This window comes from Talpa europaea (genome assembly GCF_964194135.1).
Source record: "Talpa europaea genome assembly, chromosome: 15".
NCBI lineage: Eukaryota > Metazoa > Chordata > Mammalia > Eulipotyphla > Talpidae > Talpa > Talpa europaea.
The window spans coordinates 67,328,622-67,345,386 of NC_140083.1; the positions used below are offsets into that span (position 1 = coordinate 67,328,622).

The 16,765-nt window shown below is 37.5% G+C and overlaps 1 protein-coding gene across 1 annotated transcript; it reads right to left on the reverse strand.

Annotated features, from left to right (window-relative positions):
* Window positions 1–3,007: 3,007 nt before the first annotated feature.
* Window positions 3,008–10,807, reverse strand: CLEC1B (C-type lectin domain family 1 member B; the record flags this gene model as incomplete). The annotated part of the gene is made up of 6 exons (XM_084256058.1): window positions 3,008–3,191; window positions 5,652–5,758; window positions 8,519–8,670; window positions 8,845–8,973; window positions 10,035–10,133; window positions 10,744–10,807. The coding sequence occupies 6 exons, from the start codon at window positions 10,805–10,807 to the stop codon at window positions 3,008–3,010; spliced, it is 735 nt and encodes a 244-aa protein (XP_084112184.1).
* Window positions 10,808–16,765: the final 5,958 nt, after the last annotated feature.

Sequence of the window (16,765 nt, forward strand, 5' to 3'; positions counted from 1 at the left end):
GGCATTTTTAAAAAGACACTTTATAAAATTTGGGGAAGGATTCAAGGAAATTCTTAGTGCAGAGTGAAAAGTGCACTGGAAGCTATTATATCACCCTTAGGTCTAAACGATTAAGGGGAGGGTTTTATTGGAAATCTGTGACCTGACAGGGCCTGCAATGAGGAATGTCTAGTCTTTTCCAAAACAAAGCATGGCAGGGAGAGAGTCTGGGAATTAAATAACCTGCCCATTCTTCCCTGGTTCACCCTGTGATCACCACCAGTGCCCACGAAAATGTCAGATTGGCTCAGATAATGCTGTTCATTTGAGTTGTACCTCCCAAGGCATAAGGAGATACTGAGATCTCAAGAAGCAAACAGAGAATATCCAGCAAATTCTCCAAATGTTTCATATGATTTTCATGTAACCTGAGATTCTGACCTGAAAGATAATGTGAGTTTAACTCCCTAGAGCCTTTATAATAAAATATTTCTATTTTGAGAAAAAGAGGAAGACATAAACATACCAAATACGCATTGAGACTGTCAGGAATGCAAGAGTGGAAGTTCAATGAGGTGTCATTAATTCCAGGTCCTATCAGATTTGCCAGCCCTAAATATCAAGCTCTATAAGACCTAGTTTTCCCAAATATAGTATATCATCTAATAGATTTCTTTGGGGGGAACCATTTTAGAGGTCTGCTCACAGAACTTATGCTATTAATATCTGTGCTGTTATGATTTCATATACAAGATGACTTTGATATACCAGATACCAGAAAACAGAATCTTAGTATGCACAGTTTGATTAATTTATGCTTTTAATTGCATTTTTGTCTAAGGTATTCTTTCTAAGGTATTCTAAATTTTGTTGTGCCATAGTGATTTGTAAGTATATTCTTTTCCCTTTGCAGGAGATGACGCACTAAAATCCAGAGATAAGACTGATTTCTGGATAGTTTTCTGGATTACTAATTCCTGCGTGGTTTCTGTGAATAAACAAACAAAATAATGATACCCTACTTCCTCCAAAGTCCAGCTCTTGAAACTTTTGAAGTGGAAGCAGAAACTGAGATTTTTTTTTCACTTTCCCTCAGTTCCCCAAATCTACTTGTTTTTTTTTATTTATATATATATATATATATATATACACTACATCATTGTTCATTTTTAAACAATGTTTGCTTAAATCTATCTGTTAATGGATCGTCTAATGTTAGATAAAGATTCAAGTGTCTTTGGCTTCACAAAGCTATAAAAATAACATTCATTGAGATCACAGACTTAGTATTCCGCTTAATGTTTTATATAGTTTTATTAAATAATTCTCACAAATGCCTTATGATATGGTAATAATAGATGAGGAAAACTAGTCTTTTTTTTTTAAAGATTTATTTATTTATGCATACAAGAGCTGGGGTACAGTCCAGAGGTGTTGGGGGGGTGAGAGGGTTCACCAGAGACAGAGTGGGGAGCAGAGCAGGCAGATTGACTAAAATACACTGCTGAGGGGAGCAGCAGGCAAGACAGGAGAGGTCTGCTGCACCTTGTGGGTAGCTCCCTGGCCGGCTGGGGATCGAACTTGTGCTACAGAGGCTACAGATAGCTTGCTTAACCCTTTGTGCCACCAGGGAGGCCCAGGGAAACTAGCCTTAAAGAGACTAACTTAAGACAACAGCCAGAGCCAGTTCTCAGGTAACCTTTCTCCACTACTGTGTTACAATCAAGTGGGGGAGCTTGTTAGAATGAAAGATCTCTGTGTTTCCTCAGATTCCAACTGAGAAACAGACTATTTGTTTTTGAATCATCTTCATGTTTTAACAAACACTTCAGTTGAGATGTTTTGAGAATCATGTATGTACATTTTACTACTACTAATTTGAGAAGAAAGAATACCTTTAGGGAAGCTGTGGGAAAAGAACGGAATCCCTTTCTGTTATCCTCTTGAAGGGTCCTCTCCACACATTCTATAAATACTTCCTGAGTTACTCGGCTAAAACCAAGCATAAGAACTGTCAGGAAAAGACAGAGATAAAACATTTTTATTTGCTGTTCTGCCTACTAGCTTATGCTAAGAAGCACTTACTCATTTTTAGATCATATTAGGATGCTCGTAAGCTTTATTTTCCTTCTTTTGCACAGAAAAGTGCTGAAGTTGAGTCTGACCAGAGATGGATTTGGAATAGAAATTTTATTTGTATTTGTTTTACCAATTGTGAGTCTTTCTAGTGAACTGTTTCATAAAATGAGAAGCAAATATATTTCTGTTTCCTGTGAGCCAGGAACTGTGGTTGGGCATACAACAGTGAAGAGAAAAGTAATAGGGTCTCTCCTCAATTTTAGTTAATACTCTGAAGTTTGTTTTATTTTTAAGGTATAAAACTCTAAGGTATACAAGATAGGTACTTTTAAATATAAGAACATGGAAGTTAGAGAGGTGTCCCTTTTGGCTTTTTGATAAAGTGGGTTATGAGACATGGCATAGCCTGGGAATTTTGATTTCTCTGTCTCCATCACTCACTGTCTCTTCTAGTCAAAATCGGCAAGATACACACACACACACACACACACACACACACACACACACTGGTCCATGACTGCACTTTAAATGACCACACTATCTAAATTATTCCAAATGATTCCAAGTTCAATATTTTTCCCTTACCTTATAATGTCTTTCAAACTTTTATATTTTGCACAGTTGAAGCTAATTAAACCACAAGTTTTTCTGTTCCAATAAAATAAATGTTTATCTTTATATCCTACTATGTTGAGATATCTAAGAGTAGAAAACAAGAAGAATGAAAATCTTGGAAACAGAATAATTAGGAAGCAAATGATCATCTCACAGATTGATTTCTGAATGTTTAAAGTAGACATAAGCTCACCTTTAGTATAAAGGGATATAGAAAGATGGGACTAAATGGTATTGGTAGGAAAGATAATTCAAAAATGACTCCAAAGGAAATAAAGGGAGGAGTAAGCAATTTGATGGCTAGTTATTCCTTCGTCCAGATCTTTTATTGCAGTCAGGCATTTGTCTGTCGCATCCCCTTCGTCACTTTGTAGTCAAGTAGTTTGTCCATCTTTGCCATGCCAGCCTTCCTCTCACACATTAAATAATGCTTTTTCTCACAGTAGGTTGGGTGAATTTTCCCACTATGAAAGTAAGCACAATTCATATTTTCTCTTGTATCTCCAGAAAGCTCAAATCTGTGAATAGAAAAGGTAGAATGAGCTTCTTGAAAAATTAATTAACAATCCACAATCAAACTGTAGTAATCTGCTGCACCAGATGGAAACAAAAGTATGGGGAAAAGAGTAAGAAACAATATTTAGGTCATTGAGAAACTTTCAGTCTGCTTGGAAATAAAAAGTGTGTTTATATGAATAGCTCAAAGGCAATTTAACTTAGCATAAGATTAAGCAGTATGTGTACAGTAAGTGACAGGAGTCCAGAGGAAGAGCTGGAGGAAGATCTGAAATGATGGGAAAGGCTTTATCTTTTTTTTTAAAGATTTATTAATTTATGCATACAAGAACTGAGGTACAGGCCAGAGGTGTGGGGGGTAAAGAGGATTCACCAGAGACAGAGTGAGGAACAGAACAGGCAGATTGACTGAAATGCACTGCTGAGGGGAGCAGTGGGTGAGCCAGGAGAGGTCTGCTGCACTATGTGGGTAGCTCCCAGCTGGGAATCGAACTCGTGCTGCAGTGGCTGAAGCTAGTTCCATAGGTTGCGTCTTAATCCTTTGCGCCACCAGGGAGGCCCGGTTTTATCTTTTTATAGATTAGAGTTTAGTTCTGACTTGAAGGAAAGGTAGGATTTACATAAACAGAGAGGTGATAGGACAGTCCTATAGGGCAAGCAGCTATGCAGAATGGGAATGAGCTTAAGGAAAGTTAAATTGTTTCTGAGCCGAGGGTTTATGCTGTGGAGTAGCAACAACACAGCATTCTGTATTGTAGCTGCCTCTAAAGTCAGCTCTCTGTTGAATGTCTATTGTTTGCCCAAGCTTTATATATTGGTGATAGAGTAAGCAAAGATAAGGTCCCATTTACTGGGCACTTAAATTACAGTCGGAAATTGGTAAGAAGCCAATAAATAAATGGTCGAGAAAATTTCAGAGTGCTAAGAGTTATGAAGAAATAGGGTGGTAGTATGGTCTTGAGTGGGTGGGGGTGGAAGAGGGCTAATTAGTTTGGGTCATTAAAGCTGGTCTCATAGCAGAAGGGATGTTGAAACAAAGAATTGAGCCAGTAAAGGAAGCCTGTCAGGGAGTTCTTGTGGCAGAGCAATCTAGAAGGAAACAGCAAGGACAAAGCCCTCAACTGTATGGAAGGGTAGAACTGGGCTTTTAGTGGTGTACTTAATATGTAATGATCAGACGCTGCCTAACTTCTTGTAATGCCCCAAAGACAAAAATTCATTGGTGAGATACTAATTTATAATGATGCATATCTGAAACTTAGATGATGTCATAAGGCAATATCAATTAATAACAATTTGTAAGTGAATAAAATTTTGATTTTGCTGATATCCAAGAGACATCTTGGTATTTGATTCATGGGGCAGAGAAACCCTAAGACAACAAAATAAGTTTGATTTGTTAATTGAATTGGGAGAATGGTTTGACTATAATACTGTGAATGAGGAAGCAAGTTAGAGGAGACAAAGCCCAAATTCTATGAAGAAGCTTGCTTGTACGCAAACTTGACTCCTATTTATAGGAAATATTTAATATCTGTTGAGTAAACTAATTAAAAATCTGGGTAACGATCAGATGGTACAAATTTTGGGCTATCAGTTTAAATTTTAACTGGAGAGACACTGAAATTTTGGTAGACAAGATGAACAAAAGGTGCTGAGGCAGAAGACTGGAAAGTCACATTAAGGAATTTAACACTATTGCCCCCTTTGTGGGGATCATCTGCAGAAAGACAGATCCTCCCGTGGTGATGTCAGAGCCACCTTGGGGGTGATGATAACACTTGGGGTAGAAAAGTAGGCAAAATGACACTGAAAACTCAAAAGGATCCTCACAATAATAACTTTCAGCCATAAAATGAGGATGGTAATTTTGCTCTAAAATTATGTGGGAAGAATCAGATCAAGTTAAAAATAGATACACATATCTATCTTTTTTTTTTAAAGATTTATTTATTTATGCATACAAGAACTGGGGTACAGGCCAGAGGTATACTCACCAGAGAAGAGTGGGAAACAGAACAGGCAGACTGACTGAAATACACTGCTGAGGGGAGCAGCGGGCATGTCAGGAGAAGTCTTCTGCACCATGTGGGTAGCTCCCTGGCCAGGGATGGAACTCATGCTGCAGTGACTGCGGACAGTTTCATAGGTTTTGTCTTAAGCCCTTGCGCCACCAGGGAGGACTGCATATCTATCTATCTATATATAATGTTACAAGTGTAAATTTGAGGATAGAAATGAATAGGGAAAACTTTGGGAATAGAGGTGAGCTCTGACTTAGAGTAGAGGAATGGGAACCCAGGAACGTAGAATTGTTTTCTCACTGATGTTTCTTGAAGCTCATATAACCCACCACAGGGAATGGTGCCACCTGCCAACATTGAAGTAACTTGCACTGACAGAGGATAAAGGATCTCAGGAATAAAAGTTAAGTCTTGCCTTCTGAGCGTCTAGTGACTTACATGCTCCTGGAGGGGACTGAGCCGTCTTCCCATGTCCAATTCCCATTAGATTTCTGGCGGGATAATCCAACCCACCGGATAAGGCTAGTCCTACTTTTGATGTATTCCTGTTGTCAACACAAGGACAATGATGAGAATGCTCCCATACTTGTAATGACATAAAGACAAAAACTGATTGATGAGACCCTGGACAAGAAAAAAGTTACAGTACAGTTTCTATTAATGTTAATTATATTTGGTATTTAGAGTTGTGCCAAGTTCATTACATTAGGAAAAAAAAAAATACTTGTGGGATAAGGAAAAAGCATTGTACCCAAGCTAGCGGATACGCTAATCTTTCTACGTGTTTGTTTTCAATTGAAGATTAGAGTCCCAAGTTGAGTACCAAACATGACTCTTAAATGGGATAAATGGTAACCAACTAGAGAGGAAAACAAAAAAGAAATATACTGTTGGTGAAACTTCATATTCCCTAGATTTAAGTTCTATTTTCTTTGGTTTCATTGATTGGTTGCCTACAAAATCAACATACAGAAGTATTAATTTATTTTAGCTTATGGGCTAAAAAAGAATTGTGTGATGTCTTTCTCTAAGCAATTTAGAAATAACATACCCTACCTTTTCCTGGTTTGCCTTTTTTCTACTTAGCAATTATCCTTATCAGTTATACTATGTACTGTGCTTGTTTATTTTGTTTATTGCTTTTCCAATTAGGAAAGGCAAGGAACGAGGTTAGGGATTTTTGTTTGTTTTAATAACTGCATAGATTATGCCCTCAAATTATTCCAGCATATATTTTTGGATTAATGGATGAATTAATTAGTCAATCAACCTATGGGTAACAAAATTAAAAGGAAGTCAAGTGTTTATAATTCTCATACCTCTCAGAAAAAACAGGTGAGACTATGTTATTGGCATACAAAAATGACTTGACTTTCTTGACAGACATGTAAGATATAGAATGGTAAAGTGTGAAAGTCACTTTTGACTGCTCATTTCTTAGAGTTTGAACCACTGTCACTTCTGTTACTTCCTATTCTTTTCTTTTAAATACATCTACATTATATACTTCATTTTATGAAGTATAGTCTACCAGAAATTTTGCCTAAAATTCAACTATTCTTTATTTCTCAAAAATTACATTATTTTGGGCCTCCCTGGTGGTGCAGCGGTTGAGCGCTGTGTTGCGAAGCTGCCCGCAGCCTCTGCAGCGCCAGTTCAATCCCCGGCTGCTCCCTGGCCACTGGAGGAGGATCCCACATGGTACAGACCTCTCCTGCCGCCCACTGATCCCCTCAGCAGTGTACTTTGGTCCTTCTGCCTGCTCTGCTCCCCGCTCTGGCTCTGGTGAATTCTCTCACCCTCCCGTGCTTCTGACTGTACCCAGTGCGTGTATAAATAAATCTTTAAAAAAAAAATTACATTACTTTTTCTCTCTTAATCATAAATCCCCAACTGGCGTCAGCCTAGAAAAATAAAATTGAAAGCATGTTTATATGTCTCCAACTAATCTCTTTTATTGGAGTTGACATTTTAGGATACTCTTATATTTTGTCTGATTGGAGAGAAAAGTCAATTTACTTGTCTGAATATCTTCCCTGTGAGTTTGTACCCATACAACAAGGAGATAATATGACAAGTTAATTAACAAATGATCATGGGCGCCTCTCTTTATTTACAGAACACAACTATGTTCATTGGATCTCAGGAAGGTCTCAGTCAATTTTGCTGATCAACTGCAGCAATTCTGTCAAATATGACTGGCTTGAATATTTGAGTTCAGTTAAATCTCTCTCTCCACATAACCTCAATACTGCTGTTATTGTTAAAGTTTACAGTCACCTTCATTCATTCACCTGCAAAAATATGAATAATTTCTTTCTTTTTTTTTTAAAGATTTATTTATTTTTATACAAGAACCGGGGTACAGGCCAGATGCGCGGGAGGGTGAAAGGATTCACCAGAGACAGAGTGGGGAACAGAACAGGCAGACTGACAAAATACACTGCTGAGGGGAGCAGCGGGCAAGACAGGAGAGGTCTGCTGCGCCATGTGGAACCCTCGCTGGCTGGCCAGGATGAAACTGATGCTGCAGGGGCTGGGGACAGCTTCACAGTGCCGCGCTCAAGCGTCTGCGCCACCAGGGAGGCCCATGAATAATTTCTACCTTAGAATTTGTGGAATAGATAAACAGAATTTCTGCCTTAATATTATGTTTTGATAAATCTATAATTGGGCAGAAGGAAGACTCCAAAGCTTGGTTTCTGACTCAATCCCAGAATTCATGAAGAGAAACTACATGAAATAATAAAGGGAGAATGTGTGAGGGGGTGTGGACATATTGGATTGAATATAGAGTTTTTGTTTCAAGCTGTCAAGAAGGAAATTTGGAAGAGAAAACAAACTCAACAGAAAAATTTTGAAATCTGGAATTCTTGTGTTCTGTAAATAAGAAGTCTCCCAAAACTATATTTGGGAGAGTTTACGCAAGGATAGTATGCATCCTGGTTTGTTCAAGTTGTCCACAGTTGAGCAGGAACTGATAAGACATTTAATATTTAGATAAGATTATTATTTATATTTTACAATCATAAGGACTTTCTTATATTTTCAGGTTCTTTTGTAAATCAGGAAATGGAATTAAGAACACTAAGAAAGGCTAGATGACTTATTGCACAGACAAGACCAGAACTCAAAATGTGATTAGTCCTACTTTAGCACATCCTATTCTCAAATGTAATACATGCTGTGCTTTATAAAGCTTGCAGATTAGCACCCTCTGGGAGACAGGAGAAAAATGTTAAAGGCAAAATCTAATACTTCACTATTTCTCATTCCAAAACTATTTGACATGGCAGTGTTCTTACCTGAATGTTCTGGTCGGTGATCTTCACAAGACTGGCATTCCTGTCGGCACAGTACTGCTTACCCCCGGCCCAAGTCAAGTTCTGCTTGAAGAATCCATAGCAACTATCTCCATAGTATCGCCAGGATTTGTCACAGGGGCTGCAGGGATGAGCTGGGGGAGAAAGAAAGTGAACACAGGAATCTTTCATTCTAAATCGGGCTGACTTACATTTTCCCCATATTCAGATCGCTTTTCTTCGCATTCAGATCGCAAGGTTCTCTATTGATAGCACCATAAAATTACTCCAGGAGAGGGGAGATGTAGAGATTATAAAGCCATACTTACTGAGAACACCTTTTGGTTCGAACTGTGTTAACAGTTGTAGGAAATCTTGACAGACCTTCTTTGTTAGTTGTATCAAAGTTTCTGAGGAATTTTCATTCTCTGCTTGTAGGTAAATTTGCTGTGTGACAGCTAGGTGTAAAAATCAGATTATTTGTTATCATGATAATAAGGGGGCACAAAGAACTCTCTGTAAATTTTAATTTCAGTAGAATTATCAGTCATTGAGTAATATGCTTGGGTAAGTGAGAGTTGAAAGGGATCACAGTAACAGGAGTATAAGGAACAAATTAGACATAATTTGCTGACATGTTTTATAAGTTTTCAAATCACTAAAGGAATTCCATGTTGCATATCGAAAACTCGCTTAAGCCCCTCCAGCACCCCCTCCTCAAAAAAAAAAAAAATTAAGAACAAACCAAGAGCTATGCTAAACTAAGACTTGACAGTAATCCAAAAGAAAAAGTGAATTGTTTGCAGGAAGCAATCACAAATAAGAAAGTGCCAAAGTGCTTGTTTGGATGTTTCCCTTAAATACAGATTTCTAAGCAGTTTCACAGAAGAGAATGACCTCTGTTACTTGGATTGTTTTCATGTTATATTATTGCGATATTTAGGTAAATAAAAGATAGTCAATGGTTATAAAGTATTTGTGAAAAAATAAAGAAATATACAAACAAGTAACAACTACACAGATGATAATGTGACACTGAAGGGCTCTTAGGTTTAAAGGAATAAAAATAAATTCTAAATTAGGTGGACTATGAATTGTCTCATTCTGGAAGGAAATACATTCATGAAACAAAATGGGAAGGAGAAGATTTTTGGAAGAGGGAATAAAATCTCAAACACAAAATCTTAAACAGGGACCTGGACATGAAAAATTCCACATTGTCTGGATCTAAAAGATGAAGGATAGGGAGAAAAAAATGCAAAAGAGAATGTGGATCCACTATCAGCTTAAAACTCTTGAAAGTAATTTTTAATTAATAAAAAAATCTCAAAGTGGATTTTAATCAAAAGGAAAAAAATCATGATTTTCCTTTATTAAGAATATTTTGGCAACTGTATGTACAGATTATTGGATTAACAATGAATAGAATATAGTGACAATGAAGCTTGGCAGGGGTATACCCAGCCCCTTAAGTATTAGCTTTCTCAGATGAAATCTTTGACAATGAGTCTATACTTACTCATAATCCCCAGGGCCACCAGCCCAACGACCATTCCCATGCATACGACCAGCAGAACCAAAGTCATCACACGCCATACGGAGGAAGAACCAGTGTCAGCTGTGGGCATACAATAAACATGTCAAGGGCAGGCAGCATGCCACAGCTATGGAGCAGTGTCACCCCTCTCTGTGACACTGCCCTCTCAGAATTTCCCAAGTGACCTAAACAGCTCTTTGGCAAATCTTGACTCTGTTCCCTCGGTGAACATCAACAAGAAGTTCAACCCACTCCCATATCCCACATCTACCCCCATCCCAAATGGACTTCTCTCTTAATCAAAATCTAACCAACTATTAATGTCTTGTTATTTGTGTTTGTTTTGCTTTGCATCCACCTTCCATAAATAATTGCTTTCATAGGCAACAAGTGGAGGAGCACACCCATTAGCTGATACCCTACAAAATGGGGTCTCCTAAGAGGTTTTCCCTACATTCCTTTGCTTTCTATTCTCTCCAGCACTAAGTTCTCTAAGCCCTAATGTAAGGTTCCCTGCTGGTATATTTTGTTGTCTATATTCAAAATAAGTCACCTGAGCCTATGTGCATGCTATTCAAATGCTGAGGGACAAGAGATCATTCAGGAAAGTAAAACTATATGTGCCATCACATGGGTCATAGGACCCATTTCTAAAATTCATTTCTAAATTTCTGGTTCTGGATATTCTTACCTGAGGTGAGAGCTGGCTTTCGACTTTTAATGTTTAAGGTGATATACCCATCTTCATCCTGCATGGCTTTCCGAAGACTGCAAGTGAGCTGAGGATGCAACGGCTTTGCAAAATGTACTGCCCACTCTTAGGATTTCAGTGTCTGCAGCCCGTGACCATACTATCAGTTGGGGCATATGTGTTTTTTGTTTTGTTTTTTTGCTTTTCCCCCCTCCTTTCCTATGAAAGAGGAAGCTCTTTCATAGCTGTTCAGAGATACATAAACCTTGAACACAAGACATGAAAATAATAATAACTTGTGGTAAAGGAGTAGATATGGCATTTGTTTCCTGTTTCCTTATCTTCAACTCTGAATGAAAGAATATTCCATCCTGTGTATCCTCTCAAAGAACAAGAGTTCAGGCTCCATCTGAACCCTAACAGAGTCTAAATCATTGTTTAAGTGAACTGATTTCCAATGAAAAGACATGGATAAAACATCAGCAGAACTATAAATGGCCCCACTGTAAGGACCGAGGATAATATTATTTAATACAAGCTCAATTAGATGCTACGTGGTGTTGTGTTAGAAGAAAACATTTGTAACTACAACCTGCCATTCATCCAAATTCTTATTTCTTTCCCAAATCAAATTTTCAAAAATTTGAGATTCCACATAAGGCAGACTTCATATTGCTTAGGTTTAGTCATTGAAGGAAACCAATCAAAGTGAAATAATACAGCTCGGACTCAATGTATTGCCTTTAAGTCATGCTTTCCCCTTATAGTGAATTTTCAAAAACGAAAAAATCGTCATTTAATGAAATTGTGGAATTTTAATCATGATGGTACTTGGGTGAAGAGCTCTTTGTGGAAGGGATATTTCCTACATCACATTATAATATACAGTCCACACATTTAACTTTTTGAAAAGGGTTTTTAAACTGTCATTTTAGTTTACAGTGAATGTAGTTATAAGAACAGTCATAGGAAGTTGGCTGCTGCACTTATTGGAGGACTATTTGAGATAGTACTGTCTATTGTCATAGGAGTTTTAGAGCAGATATTTTTAGAAATCTCCACGGCCAGAAAAGCTTCCTTTCTTCTGAGAAATTAACTAAGCATATATTTTATAAATGCTCTTAATTCTATTTTTTTTAAGATTTATTTATTTACACATATAAGAACTGGGGTACAGGCCAGAGGTGTGGGTGAGAGGATTCACCGAGACAGTGGGGAGCAGAACAGGCAAATCTACTGAAATACACTGTTGAGGGGAGCAGTGGGCAAGTCAGGAGAGGTCTGCTGCACCATGTGGTTAGCTCCCTGGCTGGCTGGGGATCGAATAGCTTCCTAGGTTGCATTTAACCCCTTGCGCCACTATTTTACTTTTATTTAGCAGAATGTTAAAATTTCTCTTTCCATATCATAATTGCATAAGACATTGTAGCAGGTATTTTATTTACTATTACTTTGGAATATCTTGTACATATTTTTTTTTTTCTTCCTCTTATTACCTTCACTGAATCCTTTGGCAATTCACCTAAAATAATCTTATATTTTAAATTTTCTTTTCCTACACACCTCAAATTACTTTGAGAAGGAGGTAATGAATACACAGAACAGAGAAGGCATTGCCTGACTTAAAAAATCCAAACTGAGTATCACTGAAATAAAGTCACCACAAAACAAAAATCCTACTTAATCAAAAATCCTACTTCTTTCAAATAAATCTCACATTGAATAATGTGCTAAAAATTAAAGAATCAAATTTCTTAAATGGCCAAACCTGTTTCTATCACTGAGTTTCTCATCTCAGTTTAAATATTTAGTAATTTCCTGTCATAAGCAGGGAACATTCAGCTCATTATTCTGCCATTCAGTTACCACTTTTCTGTTCCAGTAACTTCTGTTTCTTTTTTTTAACATTTTAAAATTTATGTATATATTTTTTACATAATTGTTCATTTTTGTACAATGTATGCTTATATGCTTTCTCCTCTCAGGTGTAGTCCCGGTAAAATTCCCACCACCAAATTTCCCATGAATCATCACCATAGTCCCTGTGCTCTTCCAGCCCCTGTTTTGATTCCTCTACTTCCCCCTCCCTTGCAGAATGTTTGGTTCTCCTGTATTCCTCCTATAAGTGAAACCATCTGATATTTTTCTCTTTCCTCCAGGTTTATTTCACTGAACAGAATCCCTTCTAGCTCCATCCATGTTACTGCAAATGGGATGAGTTTATCTTCTTTGATTGCTGAATAATATTCCATTGTGTATATATACCACATCTTCTTGATCCAGTTATCTATTTGGGGGCATTTGTGTTGGTTCCATATCTTGCCTATTGTAAACAGTGCTGTAATAAACATAGGGGTGCAGGTAGCCTTTCAAATTAATGTTTTTGTGACTTTGGGTAGATTCCTAGGAGTGGAATTGCTGGGTCATATGGGAGCTCTATTTTTAGTAGTTTGAGGAACCTCCACACAGCTTTCCATAGTGGTTGGACAAGTTTGCATTCCCACCAGCAGTAAGTACTGGTAGCTTCTGTTTCGGTCAATGTGGGCTCTTTGCTCCTAGCCGCCCATGATAACCCCGACCTTCCAGTGCAGTCCGGGACCTGTTCCAGCACATCCCGCCATCTCCTGCTGTCCCTCATATGCCCAGTACTGCTGGTCTTCTTTTCCCATTACCCATCATTTTGGCTCTTTCTTCCTGCCTCATTTTAGTGTCTTTTTTCTAAAATGTGCAGAAACAGGGCCTCCCTGGTGGCACAGGCAATTGAGTGCTGCACTGTGAAGCTGTCCGCAACCTCTGTAGCATGGGTTCGATCCCAGCTAGCCAGCGAGACTCCCATATGGTGCAGCAGACCTCTCCTGTCTCGCCTGCTGCTCCCCTCAGCAGTGTATTTCATCAGTCTGCCTGTTCTGTTCCCCGCTCTGTCTCTGGTGAATCCTCTCACCCTCCTGCAGATCTGGCCTGTACCCCGGTTCTTGTATAAATAAATAAAATCTTTTAAAAAAAATGTGCAGAAACACCAAGAAATAATTGTGACTTAGTGACAGAGAAAAAAGATTGGGTAAGCTATAGTTCAAGTGGTCAAGTGGAGCTTTTTCAAGAAAGATTTTACTCTGTTCTCCTAGTGAAAATATTTAATTTCTGAAAAGTTACAGTTAATAAAACTTACAGTTAATAAAACAAATACAAGATCTGTGGACATTTAGATGTTTTTATAGCTATTGTAAACATTTTTCTTATTTGAGGAACAGAAATGTTAAGGTATGAAATATAATAATTGATTTGCTTTAGGAGTTTTCTACATTTTCTAGGTCTTCAGCAATTGGTTTAATTAGTATGAAAATAATCCCATTTATTTTTCTTGTCAACCACCAAGAATGTGCTGGGCTTACTTCTTGATTCATGAAGCAGTTACGTATTAAAGAATGCTTACACTGTACATTGACCACGAAAAGTAGACAAAACTGAAATGGGTGACATAAGCCTCAAAGATGACGTTCTTCACATTTACCGCAAAATGTCTATATATCCTCACATATAGCTCAGCCTCTGGGTTTTCCTTTGGTTGCTTCCTCTTTCCAACTGCAATTAAGGTTGGTTTCTGGATCTTTGGTAATCCTAGCACAGGCTAGACTTATGTGCCATAGAAATAAATTTGCTTTTATTTGTGCCCCAAACATTACAGGCCCCCCTAAATGTGGCTTTGTAGTATGAGAAGTGAGTACTCACTGGGTGAAGCAAACTGTCAGGTCAGCGATACATTAGTCTAAATTCTGTTTTCTCCTTCAACACATTCTATAAATAAAAGTTGAGTTACTCAGCAAAGATAAGCAGAGAATTGCAGGAAGAAAGATGGAGATAAAAAGCTTTTCCCTCTTTCAAAGCCCAAGGGCTTTGCTAGATATTTTTTGACTACCTTGCAAGACACATTACGACATAGTTTATTTCTGCTTGCATGTTTTATAGCTCCCTCTTCTCAGGGATCCGAGACGTACAGCTGAAAGTGCATCTGATTCTGATGAATTTGAATTTTTTAAAAAAGATCTATCTATCTATCTATCTATCTATCTATCTATCTATCTATCTATTTATTTATTTATTTATTTATTTATTTATACAAGCACTGGGTACAGTCAGAAGCACGGGAGGGTGAGAGAATTCACCAGAGCCAGAGCAGGGAGCAGAGCAGGCAGAAGGACTGAAGTACACTGCTGAGGGGAGCAGCGGGCGGCAGGAGAGGTCTGCATGCCATGTGGGACCCTCTCCTGGGGCCGGGGATTGAACCAGTGCTGCAAAGGCTGCAGGTAGCTTCGCAGCCCAGTGCTCAACCACTGTGCCACAAGGGGAGGCCCTGAATTTGAATTTTGAATAAAAACCTTTACTTGTTGAATATTTTATAGTTTAATAGGCATTTTTACATAAATTTATAAATTATTTATTTTAGGCCAAATATTTCATTAATGTTCATCTTATTCCAGATACTGAAATTGATGGTGAATATTCTTGGAGAAAGTCATGGTATCAGTCCTCATGGGATGGAGCCTTAGACTTTAACTCTTTGAACTTTTTTTTTTGTATTTAGAATGACCTCCCCAACCCCACCACACAACGGCACACAATTTTGTCTCCTAGCTTTGCTTCATTCTTTTACATAACACTTACCATTATTTGACACACATAGAGTCTTCTCATATGTATAATTTTTGTCTCTTATTCCCAAAAGAATGTATTCTGTTGCTCTAAAATAATGACTGGTAGAAAGTGGGTAGTCGATAGATCTTTGTTGATAAACTACTGGGTGAATGGATACCTGTCATATCATACTAGTATGTATATATACACTATATATTGTGGTAGATATACTATATACCATACATATAGAAAGAGAAGTTTAAGGAATATTGAGACTCTTGATCATACTTGTATAAAGCAGTGCCATCTACCTAATTTCCAAATTCTTTCCACTACTTGATGATGTCTTTCAAATTTAGGTATGGTCCAGACCCCATTATCTATGTTTCTAGCTAAACAATGAGTGAAAGATATAAGAATAAGTGACTAGATATAAGGGTAGAAAGGAATTTAGTGGGTAAGACTGATCAATATATAATGATAACTAATGGATGTGTAAAGACAAAAGGAAAATGATGTTGACTATCACGAGTGTTACAATAACTTCTCAAAATTGAAAAATTATAAAGGAAGTAAGCATTTTGCAGTTGATGATAGCTTTGGACAGACTCTTTAACATCACCTTCAAGCTAACCCTTAGGTACATTCGTGGGTGATGCCCTATTCTCTCTTGGTCCTCTGCATTCAGCTTATTGCTTTGTCATGAATGACTAATCAGCTGCACATCTGTAAATTACTATTAATTTTTGGAAAGAGGTAGAATTTTCTGCCACAAAAAATGCATAATTGATATTTTCTCCTTCATTTTCAGAAAGCTTAAGTTTAGAGACTAAAATTTATTAAAAGTTAGTGATCTAAACAATGAATAACTATTTGTTATTCATTGTGGTGGAGGATTTTGTTTTACACAGTAGAGAAAATGAAAGGGGAAAAAGTGTCAACCTGTACCTATACCACTGAAAATTTATCACACAAATGCATATAAAACATCTGCAAATAAAACAGTTACACAGAATAGCCAAACAGAATTAAGTATGACTTATATTAAGACTGGTCTGTACCCCAGTTCTTGTATGCATGAATAAATAAATCTTTAAAAATAAAGATTTGAAGAAAAGGCAAAATGTGCATAAGGTGAGATGAGAAGGCGATGTTTACCAGGCAGGGCAAAGCTATGGAAGTTTGCATGAGTGTGGTGGATCATGGGAAAGCAAGTTGATTAAGCATGTTTGAGCTGAGGATTCAGGCACAGGATAGTGGAATATAAGTTATTGTGTTGAAATCACTATAAAATACACTTGGAGGGAGAATTCATTAGTAAATTACTTGAACATATAATTATTAACCACTGGAAAGTCCCAAGGACTATTCTATTCTATTTTCTTTTTTTTCT